The following is a 15529-nucleotide window of genomic DNA, read 5'->3' as shown; positions in this document are numbered from 1 at the left end:
AATATTACATCGACTCCAGTCTAGATCCATTTGTTGTGGTCCTTTCTGCAAAGTTGCTTGGGTAACTGCAGGCACAGAACACAACCGGAGCGACTGAATAATTTAAGAAGTGTCGAAACTTTCAGATGCTGGTGGTTACTCGCGGACGCTGTTGCTCCTGCAGCAGGTGTCCCCAGGTGGGAGTGTGCAGGTAAAAAAATGTCCAAAAGACGATGGGTGGAATTCAAGATCTGCCAGACTATAAGTTGTTCAGCGCCGGTCAGCCGTAGATGCAGAGAGTCTTCTCCAGCTGCCACTTCAGCCACTGGAGGTACGTCTCATAGCAGTATGAAACTTTGTATTTGTAGGAAAGTAACGACTGTGTAATCTCGTACTTCTATTTTTTTTCTTATTCGTAAATTTACCAGCTCAGTGTTTCTGTAAACATTGGGAGTTGCAACAATATAAAGCATGTAAATGACAATATAACAAAACAGCTCAGTTTTCTATACACTTGAGCAAGAAATAAGTGACAAATGAGGTAGTTTATTTAGTTTTTAAAATGATCAATTAACCTATATTTTTAGTTTTTTAATGCATATGTAGGTCAGCTATGTCTCGTATTAGTAAAAATAACCACTATATTTCACAAATGCTTGCAAAAGTTCCCATTATATTTTCCAAACAACTGCAACCCGCATCTCCCAAAACCATCCTCACAATAATGAAACCTGCTTTTAATTACAAAACATAATCTAATTATTCTAACATTTATCTAATTTGGAGACTGTTAGAGAAAATACTGACAGTCTTTTCCTGTATCACTCCCATCTGTTGTAGAAACCGATGCCAGTCTCTCAGGTTACCTGCAGGCTTTTAGCCATGAACCCTTTAATGATTCCTGCTTTGGGGAGGATGTTGGTCTTTTTTCATCAGAAATGAGCTCAGAGTTAGTCTATTTATATATCTTCATACAAAACGCCAAGTAATTACCAGTTGTTCACCAGCTAATGTTAAAATGAGATAATGTTGCCCAAAAAAAAAGCTCAACTGGGACAGCTCTGGCGGCCTCTCCTCCCATCGCCATAGAAACTAGACAGAGGAATTCATGCTGCAGATATTGGAGTCAAAGATGGAGAATCACAGTCAAATATGTCGCTGTCATTAATCGACTTTACAGCTAATTCTATGTTTCTTAACAAAATGGGTGTGTTGATGTAATTTTCATATTTAAAAGGGGAGATTGAGTTTTGCTACTCATTAAAATACCAACTACATTTATTAAAATGAAATGTTCACACAAAAAACTACGGGTGAATTGTATATTTATTTAAGATATATTGCAGAGAAAATAGACTATCCCCCTTCTGTGTTCCAGTAGTTACTGTTTTTTAAATACTGTTTTATTTACTTCAAACGTGCCTTGCTTTAAAAACATGAAAGGAGTTTATTATATTTGTGGAAAATCAGGAGTAGTTTTATGCTTTTCTGGCATCAAGACAAAATAGGTAAAAAATAAAATAAAAATGACGTCGTATAAATTTGGTGAAATCTGCACTGAATTATTCGATACTTTTCCAGATTAAAGAGAGTTTGGTGTTGTAAAATATTTCAGTAAAATTAAACTATGAAAAAAACTAATAAAAAACAAACAAACAAAAATATAACTAGAGAATAATTGTTAGTCTGTTGGCAAAAGTGTGAGAAAAACCTTAAAATAAATTCATATCTTATCATGCTAATATAATATCATACCCAATCCTTTGAGAAGTCCAATTTAAGAGAATTTATTATTGGGTTTGCAATGTGCTCAGCATTATACAACATGCTGTTACCAGTTTAATTATGTTTAAACTACAAACTTCACTCTGGTCACCAACAACTGGAGTAATTTTAACCAAACTTACATTTCAGAATTGTTTAAATTTTGCCATATTGTGTTTAAGCATCGATGTCACACAAAAGTATTGGAGCTGTGTTTAGGTCCAGTACTTGGACTTTGACTTGACCACTCTACAATCTTTGTTTTGTTTTTCGCGCTTCAGAGACGTGGAGTTGAAGGTGAGCTTTGGATCGTTGTCTTTGTGCATAATCCAAGTGAGCTTGAGCTCTACATTCTCATTTCTCGTGATTGCAGCTCTTTGTACGCGATCAAAACTTGGTGTTTCAACATAATAATGACCCAAAATATTGCTTAGCCAAAATAAATATACAGTTTCAACCTTCAATTCTATAGAAAGCAAAATAGAAGATTGCGTAAGACAGAACCCTGACCTATGACCTGGACGAATTGTCACACATCTCCATCTTAATGCTCTGACTTTCTGAAATGTTGAAGATGATAATTCATTAATTCAGAATTAATTCAGAATTCATATCTGTTAAATACCCCATAAACAAATGTTCTTTTTTTTTTATTGAATTAGCTTACCAATTTGATTAAGGACACTGTTAAAGTGCTATTTTCCATGTTTTTTTTTAAATGAATTAATTTGTAATTAATTCATGTTGAAGCTTTTCACCCAGGGACTAACAATAATTATTTAGTTATATATATTTTCTTAGATAAAAGTAGGAATCTCAAAGATAGTTTAATTTTACTGAAACATTTCACAACACCAAATTCTTTTTAATCAGGAAAAGTTTAGAATAATTCAGTGTAAATTCTGTCAAATTCATATGGCACCATTTTTAATGTTGTTTTTTTAGGTCTATGTTGTCTTGATGCCAGAAAAGAACAAAATTAATTCTTTTATTGTTTTCACAAATATAATAAAGTCCTTTTTCTGTTTTTAATCCAAGGCAAGTTTGTTTGTACAGAACATTTCAGCAATACGACAAACAAAACAATTGGAATACAGTCTATAATTACTGATATTTCAGGTAATAATAATCAAAGGCAACAAATTTTTTATTTATTTATCTTGATTTAAAAGAATTCAGGATTTCAGCAGTTCTGCAATTTTCTGGCAATTGTTCCAGATGAAAACTGACTGCTGCTTCTCCATGTTTGGCTCTGATTCTGGGGATCCAGAGTAAACTTAAATCAGAAAACCTGAGAGGCCTACAAAGAATTCATGTTAAGAGTAATCCAGTCCAAGTAGGAGGAGTCTAGATGTTTAAAATGGAGCTGATAAAATGCAGTCCAGATTACAAAAAACATGGGAAAATGGCACTTTAACTGTGCCCTTAATCAAATTGGTAAGCTAACTCAATAAAAAAAAGAAAATTTTCTTTTGGGGTATTTAACAGGTATTTTTTAAATATTATCTTGGGGTGCTTGTGTTGCCCTCTTAAACAGTTGTGCCCTGGGCAAAAAGCCATATTCTCCAAATTTAATTCTTTTATGCATAGCGCTCACTGCAGTGGACAACTTTCTAAAAAACATTTTCTTGTGTTTCTTGTGGATTTTGGACTGGACACTAGCGCATAATATAATACACTACTGGCTATCCATTTAACAAGAAAATTTTTGTTAATCCAAAATGGCAGACAGATGAAAAAGCAACTCAGGAACATCCAGAAAACTCTTGCAGGTAAAAAGAATATTGTGACATCAAGTAACTCCTAAAAACTAAATCTACTGATATATTTTCCAAATAACAACTTTGTAAAATTACAACAGGAAACATTTTTTTTACAAAAACATTTTCCTCCAAGTTTTTTTTTTTTTTATGCCTTAAGAAAGTCTTAAACACTTTGAGAAAAAATCTTGTCATAAAGGATCATAATTCATGCATGAACGAACTAAAACGTGCAATCAGTATAAGAGGCTTCATGTTTTAAAGAAATTACTATATGATAAAACTACTTGCCATACATATAGCGCCTGTGGGCGTGGCTAAGAATGCACCTACCCTACGTCATCACAGTTGAGTCTCATGTTTACGTGGAAAATATGGCGGCGGACTACAATCAAGGGGATAACCAGTGATTGGGAATCACGGCATTGGAGAGATAGTCCGCTTTCCGCTGTGAGACTTCCTTTTCCTCCAGGATATTTCTTATGAAGCAGTTTTCTCCTTGTTTCAGTCTCGGAGTCAGCGGGAATGGAGGACGAGGAGAGGCAGAAGAAGCTAGAGGCCGGCAAGGCTAAGGTAGGATTCAAGATTACCTAACGTCCTCTGAGTGCTCCAAAGTTACAGGGTATTGTCCCGGTGGAGTTGTTTTTCTGTGGTTTTGTCCGTCAGCTGTTTTGACCCTCACCCCCTCCCCTTCATACCACCTTCCCAGCTGTCATGCGCCGTGTCTGTCTGACAGCTGAGAGGGAGGAAGGAGGGGGTTAGCCGCTGCTACTGCTAGCCAAGGCTGCCTTTGTCATGCTGCATATCTGACATTTTTCCCCTACACTGCTTTCTTTTTTCTTTTTCCGTATCTAAAGAAGTATCGGCTCATTCTCTCACAAGTCTAGCAGTCGCAACATTATTTAGAGCTTATAAACGGCACCTGAAGTGACACTCAGAGGCTGGTGTAACAGGATTTACAGGGTATATCCTCACTAGCTAGGTAAAGCATTGCTTCACCTGCCAGACATGACTTATATTGGCTTAACCAACAGGAATACGCCAGAAGAGGCTCTATGCTGTGCTCATAAAGTAAAATATTTGCTGAAAACAGAAGGGAGTACTTGTTAAACTGGATGAGTTTGTATGTTTTTTTTCTACCAGTAGCTGTAAACTCAAAAACCAGCTCACTCAGTTTTGAGAGGCTGTCTGTCTTTGCTGAATTTCTGCAGGCAATGAGCTCATGTGTCACTTTTGTCAATATATGTCCATAAATACTAAGTCAGAAGCTTTTAAGAGCCGCTAGAGTGGCTGCACAATTTGATACATCTATGTTACACAGATCATGATGGACAGAGGTAATGTTACACCCAGAAGCATGTGATTACAGAGTTGGATATCAATCCCACCACTGCCTTTTTGAACACAATGTTATTAGTATGTAAGCATTGGCTACTGCAATTCAACTGGCTGAAACAAGGTTGCTACAAGTTCTCCAATCAGCTACAAAAAGAACAAATGTTACTGTTTTGATTGCAGAAAACATGGGCAGCTGTGGCCATGGATACCAAAGGAGCTTTTATTAGGTTGGCACTGTTTTAAAACTACAATTAGGATGCTATACACAGATATCCAACCACTTAAACAAGTAATAACGGATTATTATAACCTAAAAATGCTATATTACTCTGAAGAAGCAGTTAAAAACCAAATTTAATTGTTACAGTCTATATTTTTGCTGCAGTTTCATTATCAAAATCAAAATAATTAGATTTAGATTTTGACTTATTTTATTGTCATTGCACAAAGAAACATAAGTAAAATTGGCAATGAAATGTCATCGCTTGGCCACTGGAGCACACACAGAAACACAAGTGTGCCTATAATTACATAATAAACAAATAATAATGTATTGCTGAATGCATAACTTAGTATTTTCAAGCCGTCTCAATAATTCCAATAATAATCAGAAAGGTAACATAAGTAGAACTGTTTGTTTTACGTTTTACAGCAATAGAAATAAAGGCTGTTTTTTTTGTTGTTGTTTTTTAAGTGGGGCAAATTAAATCTTGTTGCATATTTTAAATCTTTGAGTATACAGTGTGAAGCCTTGGTTGTTTTATTTGAAGTTAATGCATCTTGGTAAAGTGTAGAGCTGCTGGAAATCTGTTTCTGATTGTTATTTACTAAACATATTAAGAAAATCACGGTGAGTTTTGTCCAACAGAAGTTTGCAGAGACCATCTGCCAGGCTTCCACTCTGGTATTTTGGCTTGTAAAAGGCTCTTTACTGCTGTAGGCTAGTCTGCCTGCTGTTTTTTCCTCCCAGTGCTATGTCACCATGTCCTCACATGCAGTAAAGAAATCAAGGGTGTTATTATTTGAGATTCTAGTCAGATGATTCCTTGCAGGCTTAGATAAAAGTCTGATGCATATTGAAGTCTCTGCTTTTCTACAATTATGTACATAGCTTAAAGTGCATAATGAGTCTGCATTGATGCTGTCTCAAAACTGAAGCAGGATTTTATCTGAATGTTAACATGGAGATAAAGGTGCAGCCTGAGCTTTTCCTCTCCAACAATCAGATTGGGTGACTGGATTTTTGTCAAATCGAGTGAAAGACGAGTTTTTGTTGATGTATGACTGAAGTGTGAACTGTCAGTCATGCATTGTGGAGAATCAGGCATGAGCTTTTGAGTCACGCCAGACAATAGGGAAAGTGAAAATTGTGGGCTGCTGTTGCCATAGTTTTGTTCCAGAATGGAAGACATTTATAACATCTTCTGTTAGGCATCAGAATCAAACATATTGACAAGTGTTTTACTATCAGTAAGTGATAGATTAGTGTAGTAATCCTAAATCTTATAATGTAGGATTTTGTATTTTTTGTAATAAAACTGGACTTAATATGAATTTTATTTACATAAACCTCCTAGAAAAATGAAACTTTTATTGTCATTTCGCCACAGTCTTTGCTCTTTTCTTTATGTAGATCCTTTATGGTCAGTGGAAACATCCATCTGTCATTCTACATCAAAAATGCAAGGTAGGGGGGCGTGCCATGGTGGCGTAGGGGATATAGCTCGACCCATGTTTGGAAACCTTGAGTCCTCGACGCGGCCGTCGCGGGTTCGACTCCCGGAGCTGACGATATTTGCCGCATGTCTTCCCCTCTCTCATTCCCCCTTTCCTGTCAGCCTACTTTCATATAAGGGACACTAGAGCCCACAAAAGACCCCCTGGAGGGGTAAAAAAAAAAGCAAGGTAGAAGAGGTAATTTTTATAGAGCGTCTTTACACTGCAGTAATCTTTCTCAGGATTCAGTTAGCCTGAAGGGTCAGTTTCTCTGTTAGGCACTCCTGCTGGTTTTAGGACAGCTGATCTTCTTAACTTGGACCTTAATCGCTCAGCTGGACACGTCCTGTATGTCTCTTTGCGACAACCAGCCTATAATTGGCACAGATTACGTAGCTGATTAATTGGCTTAATTGACTCTGGGGGGTTTTACTTTTATGATGCAATGGCAAAAACTCAAATTAATGATAGATACTTGTGCTGGGTCGTGCAGTGCTGCTTTAAATGGGTTAAATTACAAACGATTTGGGTGTCATGGTGTGAAAGATGCCTAGTATGGTGTGAAAGATGCTATTGTGCCTGGCTGAAATATTAATGTCATGATGGACTAACATGTAGACGTGAAGGATAAAAATTTTACGCAGTTTTTACAATGGTTTTACAAATAATAATCTGTGAAGTGTGACATGATTTTGTATTTGTAACCCCATTTCACTCTAACCTCCTTGAACTAAAATGTTGGTGCAACTAGTTCTTTTCAGAAGTCGCCCTAATTAAAAAATGGACTCCATTTGTGTTGTTTAATTTTAGTATGAATCCAGTTGTGTTGTGAAAGTCTCCAAGGTTTGTTGGGAACAATTAGAAAAGAAATGGCATCAAACAGATCAAGGAACTCGGTAGATTGTTCAGGGAGATAAAAATCACAAGAGTTGAACAGCCTTTTATGGAAGAGAAACAAGAAGACAGTCATTGTAGTGGGCAAAACAAATATATAAATGAAGATGCTTCACTCAAAATGGAACTCAATGGTCAACATGTAAAACGTTGTTATTGGGTAAAGCTAACCCCATAGGTCACAAAACAGCTTTTTCATGGTGAAATATGGTGGTTGGAATCTGGTTTTGAGTTGTAACCTGTGCTGTTAGTTTTTGTTTAATATCTTCCAGCTCCATTTTGTTGCTTGGTGTAACCGCAGGGTGAGCCAGGTACAAATAATCTGGGATGTGTGATTGATAGGAGCGAAGCAGAGCGGGGCCCAGTGCACATAATTGTGCAGTCTGCTGTGCTTGTTACAGTCTAATTAACTCCTGCACTTTACTTTCTTTCTTTTCACAACAAGGTAAACTGCCTACTCCTCTATTTATACTATAAATAAATTATTGTTTTGTCTTTAGCTTTTCAATTTGCTGTCGGATCCTAATCAACAAAATGCAATGAGTTCAGTGTCCACATAAGACCTGATATTCAGAAAATCTTTTATTTTTCTATTTTTTATTGATTGCCTCCATGATGTGCTGGATGCGTAAACTTGAAAATGTCTGTACTTAGTAGTAGGAGGTCTGAATAAAAGTGCAGATAGAATATTATTAGAGATACACAATATATCAGCGCCAACATCGTTATTGGCCGATATTTGTAATTTTTTAACATATTGGTTGGTATCTGTCCTATAAATAAAACTGGGCCAATATGAACAACCGGTATTTATTTTTATCTGTTTCTGGTGGAGATGGGAGGTTTCCACAAAGGTGGCGAAAAATGGTAGCGAAATATATATAATATTGGTAAATATTGTTTATCGGCCATAACAACAATATCAGATATTAATATCAGCACAAATTTTAACATTGGTGCATTTCTAAATATTATTTAGTAAAAATGTTTGAAAATCATGTATCAGTTTTCTCCCGTTTCCTCATCACTTTATGTTGGTCGCATCTCATCAGTAGGTTAGCAAAACTAAAAGATCAACACTTACACACCTCGTTAATAAATAATGAATTTACATCATTCCATTTATGGGACTTTGGGGATTTGAGTTTTTCTTGTAAATTGTTCTTTCTTTTTCTGAAACTGTGAAAGTTTAATGGGCTTGCGTTTTGCACCAAAACATTCTATTCACAAAAAGGTCTGAGTCAGTTGAGGTGAGGATTTAGGATGCTTTGCACGCTGGTCGTGCACTTCAGCAAACCAAAACACGCTTCTTGTTTTGTTTGAAGCATGAAAACTGCAACAAATCTATTGAAGATGGAGCCGAGTAGGTTTCTGCTTTTAAACATTCTCTCCCTGTTGAGTGGATCTTGTGCACAGCATTGATCTTTCTGGTTTGGTTCATTGATAGAGAAGCCTCATGCAAAGACCTTTCTGTGTTTCTCTCTGCACTCAGCAGTTGTTGATGGGGGATGAAGGAGTCTTCAGCTCCATTTCTCACTCGCTTCCATATTCTTGGTACATTTAGTCTTAGCTTTATTTTATTCTGGTAAACAATGTTAATTTGCAAACCTATAATATACACTTCTGTTCCATATTTAAGTGGATTTTTTTTCCTGCTATCACCACTAATAATCAGCTTGGTTTATAGGAGCTATTAGAGTTTATTAGGCCATATTGTTTATTGACTAGAAATCTTCTGTGTAAATGTAATCAGAGATACTTCACATTAATAGCATCATGGATTCATAGAATCAAGACGACAATAAAATAAAACAAAATATGTCTCTCTTGTGGCGACTCTAAATTAGTGTGGTGTCAAGTAGGGCTTAGCCATATGACTGAAAAACATATCCCAATAAAAGCATTTCATATCATTCTATCAATAATTGTTGATAAATATTTTTGGTTTAAATATCTTTAGTGCCGCCAAACTGGAGGCATAATCTTTCCTCTTTTATCCACAGTCTTCATTCCTCGCTGTTGTTTATTTTTAAGCAGTTCTGAGGCACAGTGGTGAAACGTTTAAACTGCTGCTGTGCCAGTTACGCAACAGATTGTTGCTAGGTAACCATAGAGTGTCTGAGTTGCTAGGTTACCAAAGAGTGAGTGAGTTGGTTGATTCCACCAACTTTGGATCGGAGTTCAACAGATATTCTAATATATTGAATATTGAATAATTTATTAGATGTACTATCTATTGATATTGATCACATGTCTATCGCCACATATGTTACTGATTTATTGTCTTGCCCTATTGTCAAGTCAAATTAGAGATGCATCTCTAATTTGGGTTGATATCAATATCCGATATTAGTATTTCTGCTATGTGTACTTATTTAGATAATGAAAATATTATTCTCTAGCTAATATAGTTGCTTTGGTCTTCTAAAAAAATCAAACTGGCTGCTGTTTATAGTCTCTGTTTTTCTGTCACCATGAGGCTCAGATATGCAGGAAATAACCGTATACATACTTTCAGACAGCAGATGGTGGTGCACCTACGTAGTTTCTGTTTACCCAGATGGTGGTGCAGCTACCCAGGCTTTGAGTCTCCATATGCTCAGCCAGCAGCAGTGCCAAATAGGGCAGCTTGTAGTGCTAAGCATCTCAGCAAAAGGCAGAACCCTGGGTGATTCCTGCTGGCAGGTTTGCTGCTACTCATGCGTTACTCTTAAAAAGTCAGAACCGAAGACTGCCTCCTTCTCAGAGATGCTCCAGTCTTGTTGGCTCATCAGTCGATTACATTTCTTTCTGTGCTCAGGTTTTAGGTGGATAAAACTGCTCTTAAAATACAGATAAGTGGGTATATGTGGACGAGGGGGGGTCATGTGAGGAGCTGTGGATTGGCAGATCAAGAGCACTTTGAGCTTTTTAAACTGTGAATAGTAGGTGGGAACACCACCATGACACCTACTCTCAGCTCTGTTGTGTCAGCCTCTGACCCTTTTTTACAGCATCGGCAAACACTGTGAGCTTTCATCAAGGTTTAGCTGCTGCTGTTCATAAAATCAGTGACACTTGTCTTAGTTTGAGCCGATGAGTACACTTAACTGTGAGTTTACTAATGACTCACAATGTTTGCTTGTAGTTTATAAGGCTTTTATTATTCAGTTTATGCAGAAATATCTGAGAGGAGATTACAAAGTACTTCAAGTTAGGATAAATTATCTCAACCCACATCAGATTATGATTCTGCTTACTTTTAGTTGACCCCATAACTCAGTAACCCTCCCCATGATTTAGGGATGCACAATATATCAACATTAACATCGGTGTTGGCCGATATTTTAGCATATTGGAATTAGGCCAATATGAAAAACTGATATTTAATGTCATCTTTTTGCCATCTGTTTCTGGTAAAAAAATTTTCCAAAAGTTTCAAAACGGTAGATAAATCTATATAATGTATCTAATATCGGTTAATGCTAAATGATATGGCTGAAAAACGTATCATGATTTAAGGGTTTCATATTAGTCTATCGATAATTAGTTTTTTGTTTTAAATTTCTGAAATATAGCCAAACTGGTGACATGACTGTTTTATCTAAAGGTATTACTCCACGTAGCTGCTTTTTATTTTGAAACATTTATGAGGCACGGTGAGGAATTCTGAAACTGCCTGTGCGGCACTTACTCAACAGGTTGTTGCTAGGTAACCAAAGAGTGAGTGAGTTGCTAGGTAACCAAAGAGTGAGTGAGTTGCTAGGTAACCAAAGAGTGAGTCAGTTAGTTGATTCCACCTACTTTGCTGTAGCGACCTATGAGAGGTTGAGTGGCTAAAATCTTTCCTCTGCCTACATCCCCCAGAATGCTGTGCAGGTCTGGGTATTGGAAGGTAATTTACCAGTGAAGTTTGACACGAGACTGTCATCAAAATTACAACTATATGCCAAAATTAGACAAGGAAACATATGAGGAAATATCTTTAAAAGGTATTTTAGATTATGAAAGGACTTGGGCAGTATAAGTCTGTAACCTGTTGCTCTTTGAGCCGACCATAATGTCTCTTAATAACTTTTGGCTAAGAAATAATAGAACCAGCTAATGTTTTAAATATAACAAATACAAGATTTTAACTGTTTTTCATTTTATCCTGAAATATTTGTGTTGAATTTCTACAAAGAATGATACAAAGAGTACCAGTATTATATTTTTATGTGTTTTTCTTGTCATTAGGTTGGAATCTATGTGCTTTTTAAAATAATTTTCCAAACCAGAGGGGGAAAAAAGCCACCCTTCCTGGAGATAAAATGACGGTTCTTTAAAAATTATAACAACTTTCCTAATGTAGATATTGATCTAAATTTCTATATTTTTCCCCCAAAAAAAGTCATGTGATATTTGTGGCTCTAAACAAGATCTTTTTTTTTTTTTGGCCTGGCCTGATGAGTGCAAACTTACTCTAAGTAAGACCTCTGGACTAAGGCATAGTTTTGTGGATTCAGTATGGTCAGTGTATTTTGCTTCTCTCAATCTTTTCCTTTGTTTTGTTCTTTGAACTTTTGTGTGAGGTTAAATAGAAAGGTAAACTATGATGTTGTCAGAAGATAAGAGCGTTATCTTGCTTTGTTGTTTCATCAGGGCTGCATACTAGAGGACACAGGGAAAGGATGGTTTCACAGATATTATTGGTGTTTGTATTGATTAGCAGAAATGCATGTATCAGGCTCTTACTAGTCTAAATTGATGTCTGTTTTTACCAGCTGACAACAAGTTGTTTTTTATTTTTATTTTTTTCATACTTAAGGCATAAGTTTGGTTTAAAATCAGTAAATAAAAAAATAAAAAAAACCATTTGGCTTTTTAAAAAAAAAAAAGATTGGTGCTTTTGGGTGCAGTTTCCTCAATCAAAGTAGAAGTTTTGAATCCAACAAACAGATGAAGGAATTACATAGCTACCCTTATTTATGCATCAAAACCAAAATGTTCCCAACCTTTATCTGATTTATACTAAAGTCAAAACAGAAAACATGTGATGCATTTACAGACTGACAGAAGTGGGAGTTTTTAGTTTTGATGCATTTAAGAACAGGAAAAGTATCATATTTTTCAGCGTTTGACCGACACGTCAATTCTTTGATGCTTTTAAGGTTGGCCCAGTCAGATTAAAATTTTATCCTTCCTTTTGTGTTTTTATGCTATTTATTGTGTCTTTATCCTACAATATTTCTTTGTTATATTATTTTCTTACCTAGACCTAATCTGAGCCTTCAAGGCCACAGTTTTTGTCTTTTTGTGTGTTTATTTCTTTAATTTCTTACATTATTGTACAAGTTAGCTATCAAAAATACTTAGAATTATTTTCTTTTTAGTTGCTCTCCTGATAGTAATTTATTTTGAGTTAGCTGAGCGAATAGAACCAAATGTTGTTTTTTTTAATACATATACATTAACTGACCTAAAAATCTGCTTTAAACATTAAATTTCCTTCAGGTTGGACGTTTCTTGTTTTTCTTCTTTACTGCCAGCTGGTCCAGTCGATTTAATTGTGACATGTTCGTACCTTGGCTGCTATTGACCATCTGTCCTTCTGAAGAAGAACACAAACGCAATAGAGGTGCACCTGTCCCTGAAGGTGTATGACGTCTGCTGTGTGTCATATGGCAGCAGGGGCGTTTAATAGGCAAGAGATGAGGCGGGAGTATGGAATGAAACTGATCCATTCAGACACGGGTCTGTGGCCGCTGCCGACTGCTGCTCATGTTCTAATTAGCTAATGTCTAGATGAAATGGTGGAAAACGCAGCCTTATGTTTGACGTTGTACTCAGGACATTATAGATAAAAATATAATTATTTGCTATTTTTTAAGTTTTCATTTTTTAAAATATATATGCAGATCGTCATTGTTTTTATTACCAGTTTATGTAGTTCAGCCATGCAAATCAGAGTAGTTGTGGTAGCGGCTCTTTAATATCTATGTTTCGAACAGGCTCTGCTTCACCACAGTTCTGGAAGGAAATTTCCTCAAGCCAAATAAGGTTACTGACCCAAAGCTGACCCTTGACCCTTGAATTGTGTCTCTGTTACAGTGGGTCAGCAAGATAAACACGTAATGTCAGTTTTGCAAAAATTCCTTGTTTTATTTAGAATTATAGGGTTGAATTTGACACAATCTGAGAGAGATTGAACTACTCTGATGTGTTACATAAGCCCAATATATTGAACACTGTCTCATTCAACAGAAAGTGGTGTTTTTTTCTTGTTTCTATTATTTTTATGCACATTAAAGTTCTGCTTAGTGTTTGGTTATGTGCTTTTCTTTCAAAGCAGGATCAGATTATGAGATCCAGCATAACAGTGATCTGCATTGCTGGAATAAATGTTGGACATTCCTCAAATCTGTCATGATGAGTTATTTATCAGGGTTTCCCCAGAAAACCTGATAATCCCTGTAGTAGGATTGCTAAAGCAGTCCAGCGTGTTCTTATGTTTGAATTTTTGTAACTTTTAACATTTTTTTAAAGGTGCACGAGCAGACATCATAATTTGGAAACACCTGTCGCGCCCAGTTCAGTGTGTCAACTATAAACCTAGCTTAATCAATCTTTACTGTTACTGGTGTGTAAAATAAGCCTGGTGGGAGGACGAGTAAAGCCTGGTGGCCTGCCAGGCTTATAATACACTGACTTGGGCTTTTTTATAATGAATTGTTTTCTTACATATTTTTAATAACTTTTTTGATCCCAAAAAATGACTGTCTATTCCTAAATTTGACAGAAAGCAATTATTTGATAAACTAACATTGTAAAATGGTAAAAGCATATATTTCTTACATTTTATATGAGATGTAAACCAGTAAATAATTAATGTGTCCTGAAGAAGTTGGTTTTGGATAATATATTTTCTGATGTGAAACATGAAATACAACTCTGGAAAAATTTATATACGACTTAAAATGATCAGTTTCTCTGATTTTACTCTTTATAGGTAAATGTTTGAGTAAAGTGAACATTGTTCTTTTATTCTATGAACTACTGATAGCATGTCTATGTAATTTCAAGCAAAAATTTTGTCTTTATTTGCTGAAAATGAGAAATGGTCAAAATAATTTCTCAAATAATGCAAAGAAAACAAGTTTATATCAATTTAGAAACAACAATACTAATGTTTTAACTCAGTAAGAGTACAGGAATCTATGTTTTGTGGAATAACCAAAAGGTTTTCAATAGGTTTCAGTGCAGTGGTCTCTTACGTTTTTCCAGAGCTGTATATCTGTTACTGAGAATAAAATTAATGTTATTTGAAGAAAAGTTGTATTAAACTGACCAAAATGGGAATGACAAGTTGGCAGCAGGAACAAATGTGAAAGATTTCCACTCTGGAAAGCATGACTGTGTGTTTTCACGGATAAATGACATACTGTAGTTTAAAAAAGAAATCCCTTTAGTCGGGATTAGCACCTGTTGCAGTACGAGGCATGTGTTGGGTCATATGGACACAAGAAGGGAGGACTCATTGGTAGCAGGGCAGGAGGCATATTTGGGCCGTAAAATGTTCCGTTTGACTATCACCAAACTGTGTCGATTCAGAGTAAGTTTACATCTTGTTTATTTTTTGCTAAAAGTATTGTTTAGTGGAGTTTCTTGGAAAGAAAGGCGTGGATCCTGACCAAACAAATGGGTCAGACAAGCTTCCAAATGAAAGCGGAAACAATATAGTAAAAATAAAAATAAAAACCTTTTCTTTTCTCATGTCACCTCTGACTTTAACTGTGCATATTTGACTTCCTCTCGCTGCAGTTGGCTGAGTACCGTCAGAGAAAAGCTCATGCGGACTCCCAGAAGAAGCAGAAGAAGAAGAAGAAAAAGAAGCCGTCCGAGGATTCGGAGGCAGAATCGCAGGGAAGGCTGGAGGTCGAGCCGGATCAGTTTGAAGGTGGAGAAGGAGAACGAGAGGTCAAAGGTGAAAGACGAGATGAAGGGAGTGAGGAAACACCCACCACAGAGTTCACCTTCACCAAGACGCTGAAGAGCGGAGAGACGGTCAGGCATGACCAGACCTACAAGATAGAGGTACACACATTTATTTCACACCGTAA

General features: G+C 36.2%; 3 protein-coding genes across 12 annotated transcripts in view; 1 reads left to right on the top strand and 2 right to left on the bottom strand.

Annotated features, from left to right (window-relative positions):
- Positions 1-15529, bottom strand: part of LOC122843117 (transcription termination factor 1, mitochondrial) — a 41688-nt gene that overhangs the window by 4514 nt on the left and 21645 nt on the right. The gene's annotated exons all lie outside the window — the stretch shown is intronic.
- The window catches only part of dus3l (dihydrouridine synthase 3-like (S. cerevisiae)), a 51145-nt gene that overhangs the window by 14018 nt on the left and 21598 nt on the right, over positions 1-15529 (bottom strand). The window lies entirely within an intron of this gene.
- akap9 (A kinase (PRKA) anchor protein 9) overlaps positions 3840-15529 on the top strand; it is a 91157-nt gene continuing 79467 nt past the window's right edge. For 8 of the 10 annotated variants that reach the window (XM_044137634.1, XM_044137630.1, XM_044137629.1 and 5 more), the window contains exons 1-2: positions 3845-4076; positions 15231-15503. In XM_044137634.1, the coding sequence (XP_043993569.1) occupies positions 4029-4076; positions 15231-15503 (321 nt within the window). In that variant the 5' untranslated portion in view covers positions 3845-4028. Of the gene's footprint in view, positions 4077-15230; positions 15504-15529 lie in introns of all 10 variants that reach the window. The other 2 variants (XM_044137632.1, XM_044137625.1) reach the window with 2 other exon arrangements.

The sequence above is a fragment of the Gambusia affinis genome, linkage group LG14 (assembly GCF_019740435.1).
Source record: "Gambusia affinis linkage group LG14, SWU_Gaff_1.0, whole genome shotgun sequence".
NCBI lineage: Eukaryota > Metazoa > Chordata > Actinopteri > Cyprinodontiformes > Poeciliidae > Gambusia > Gambusia affinis.
This window is presented reverse-complemented; position numbering and strand designations above follow the sequence as displayed.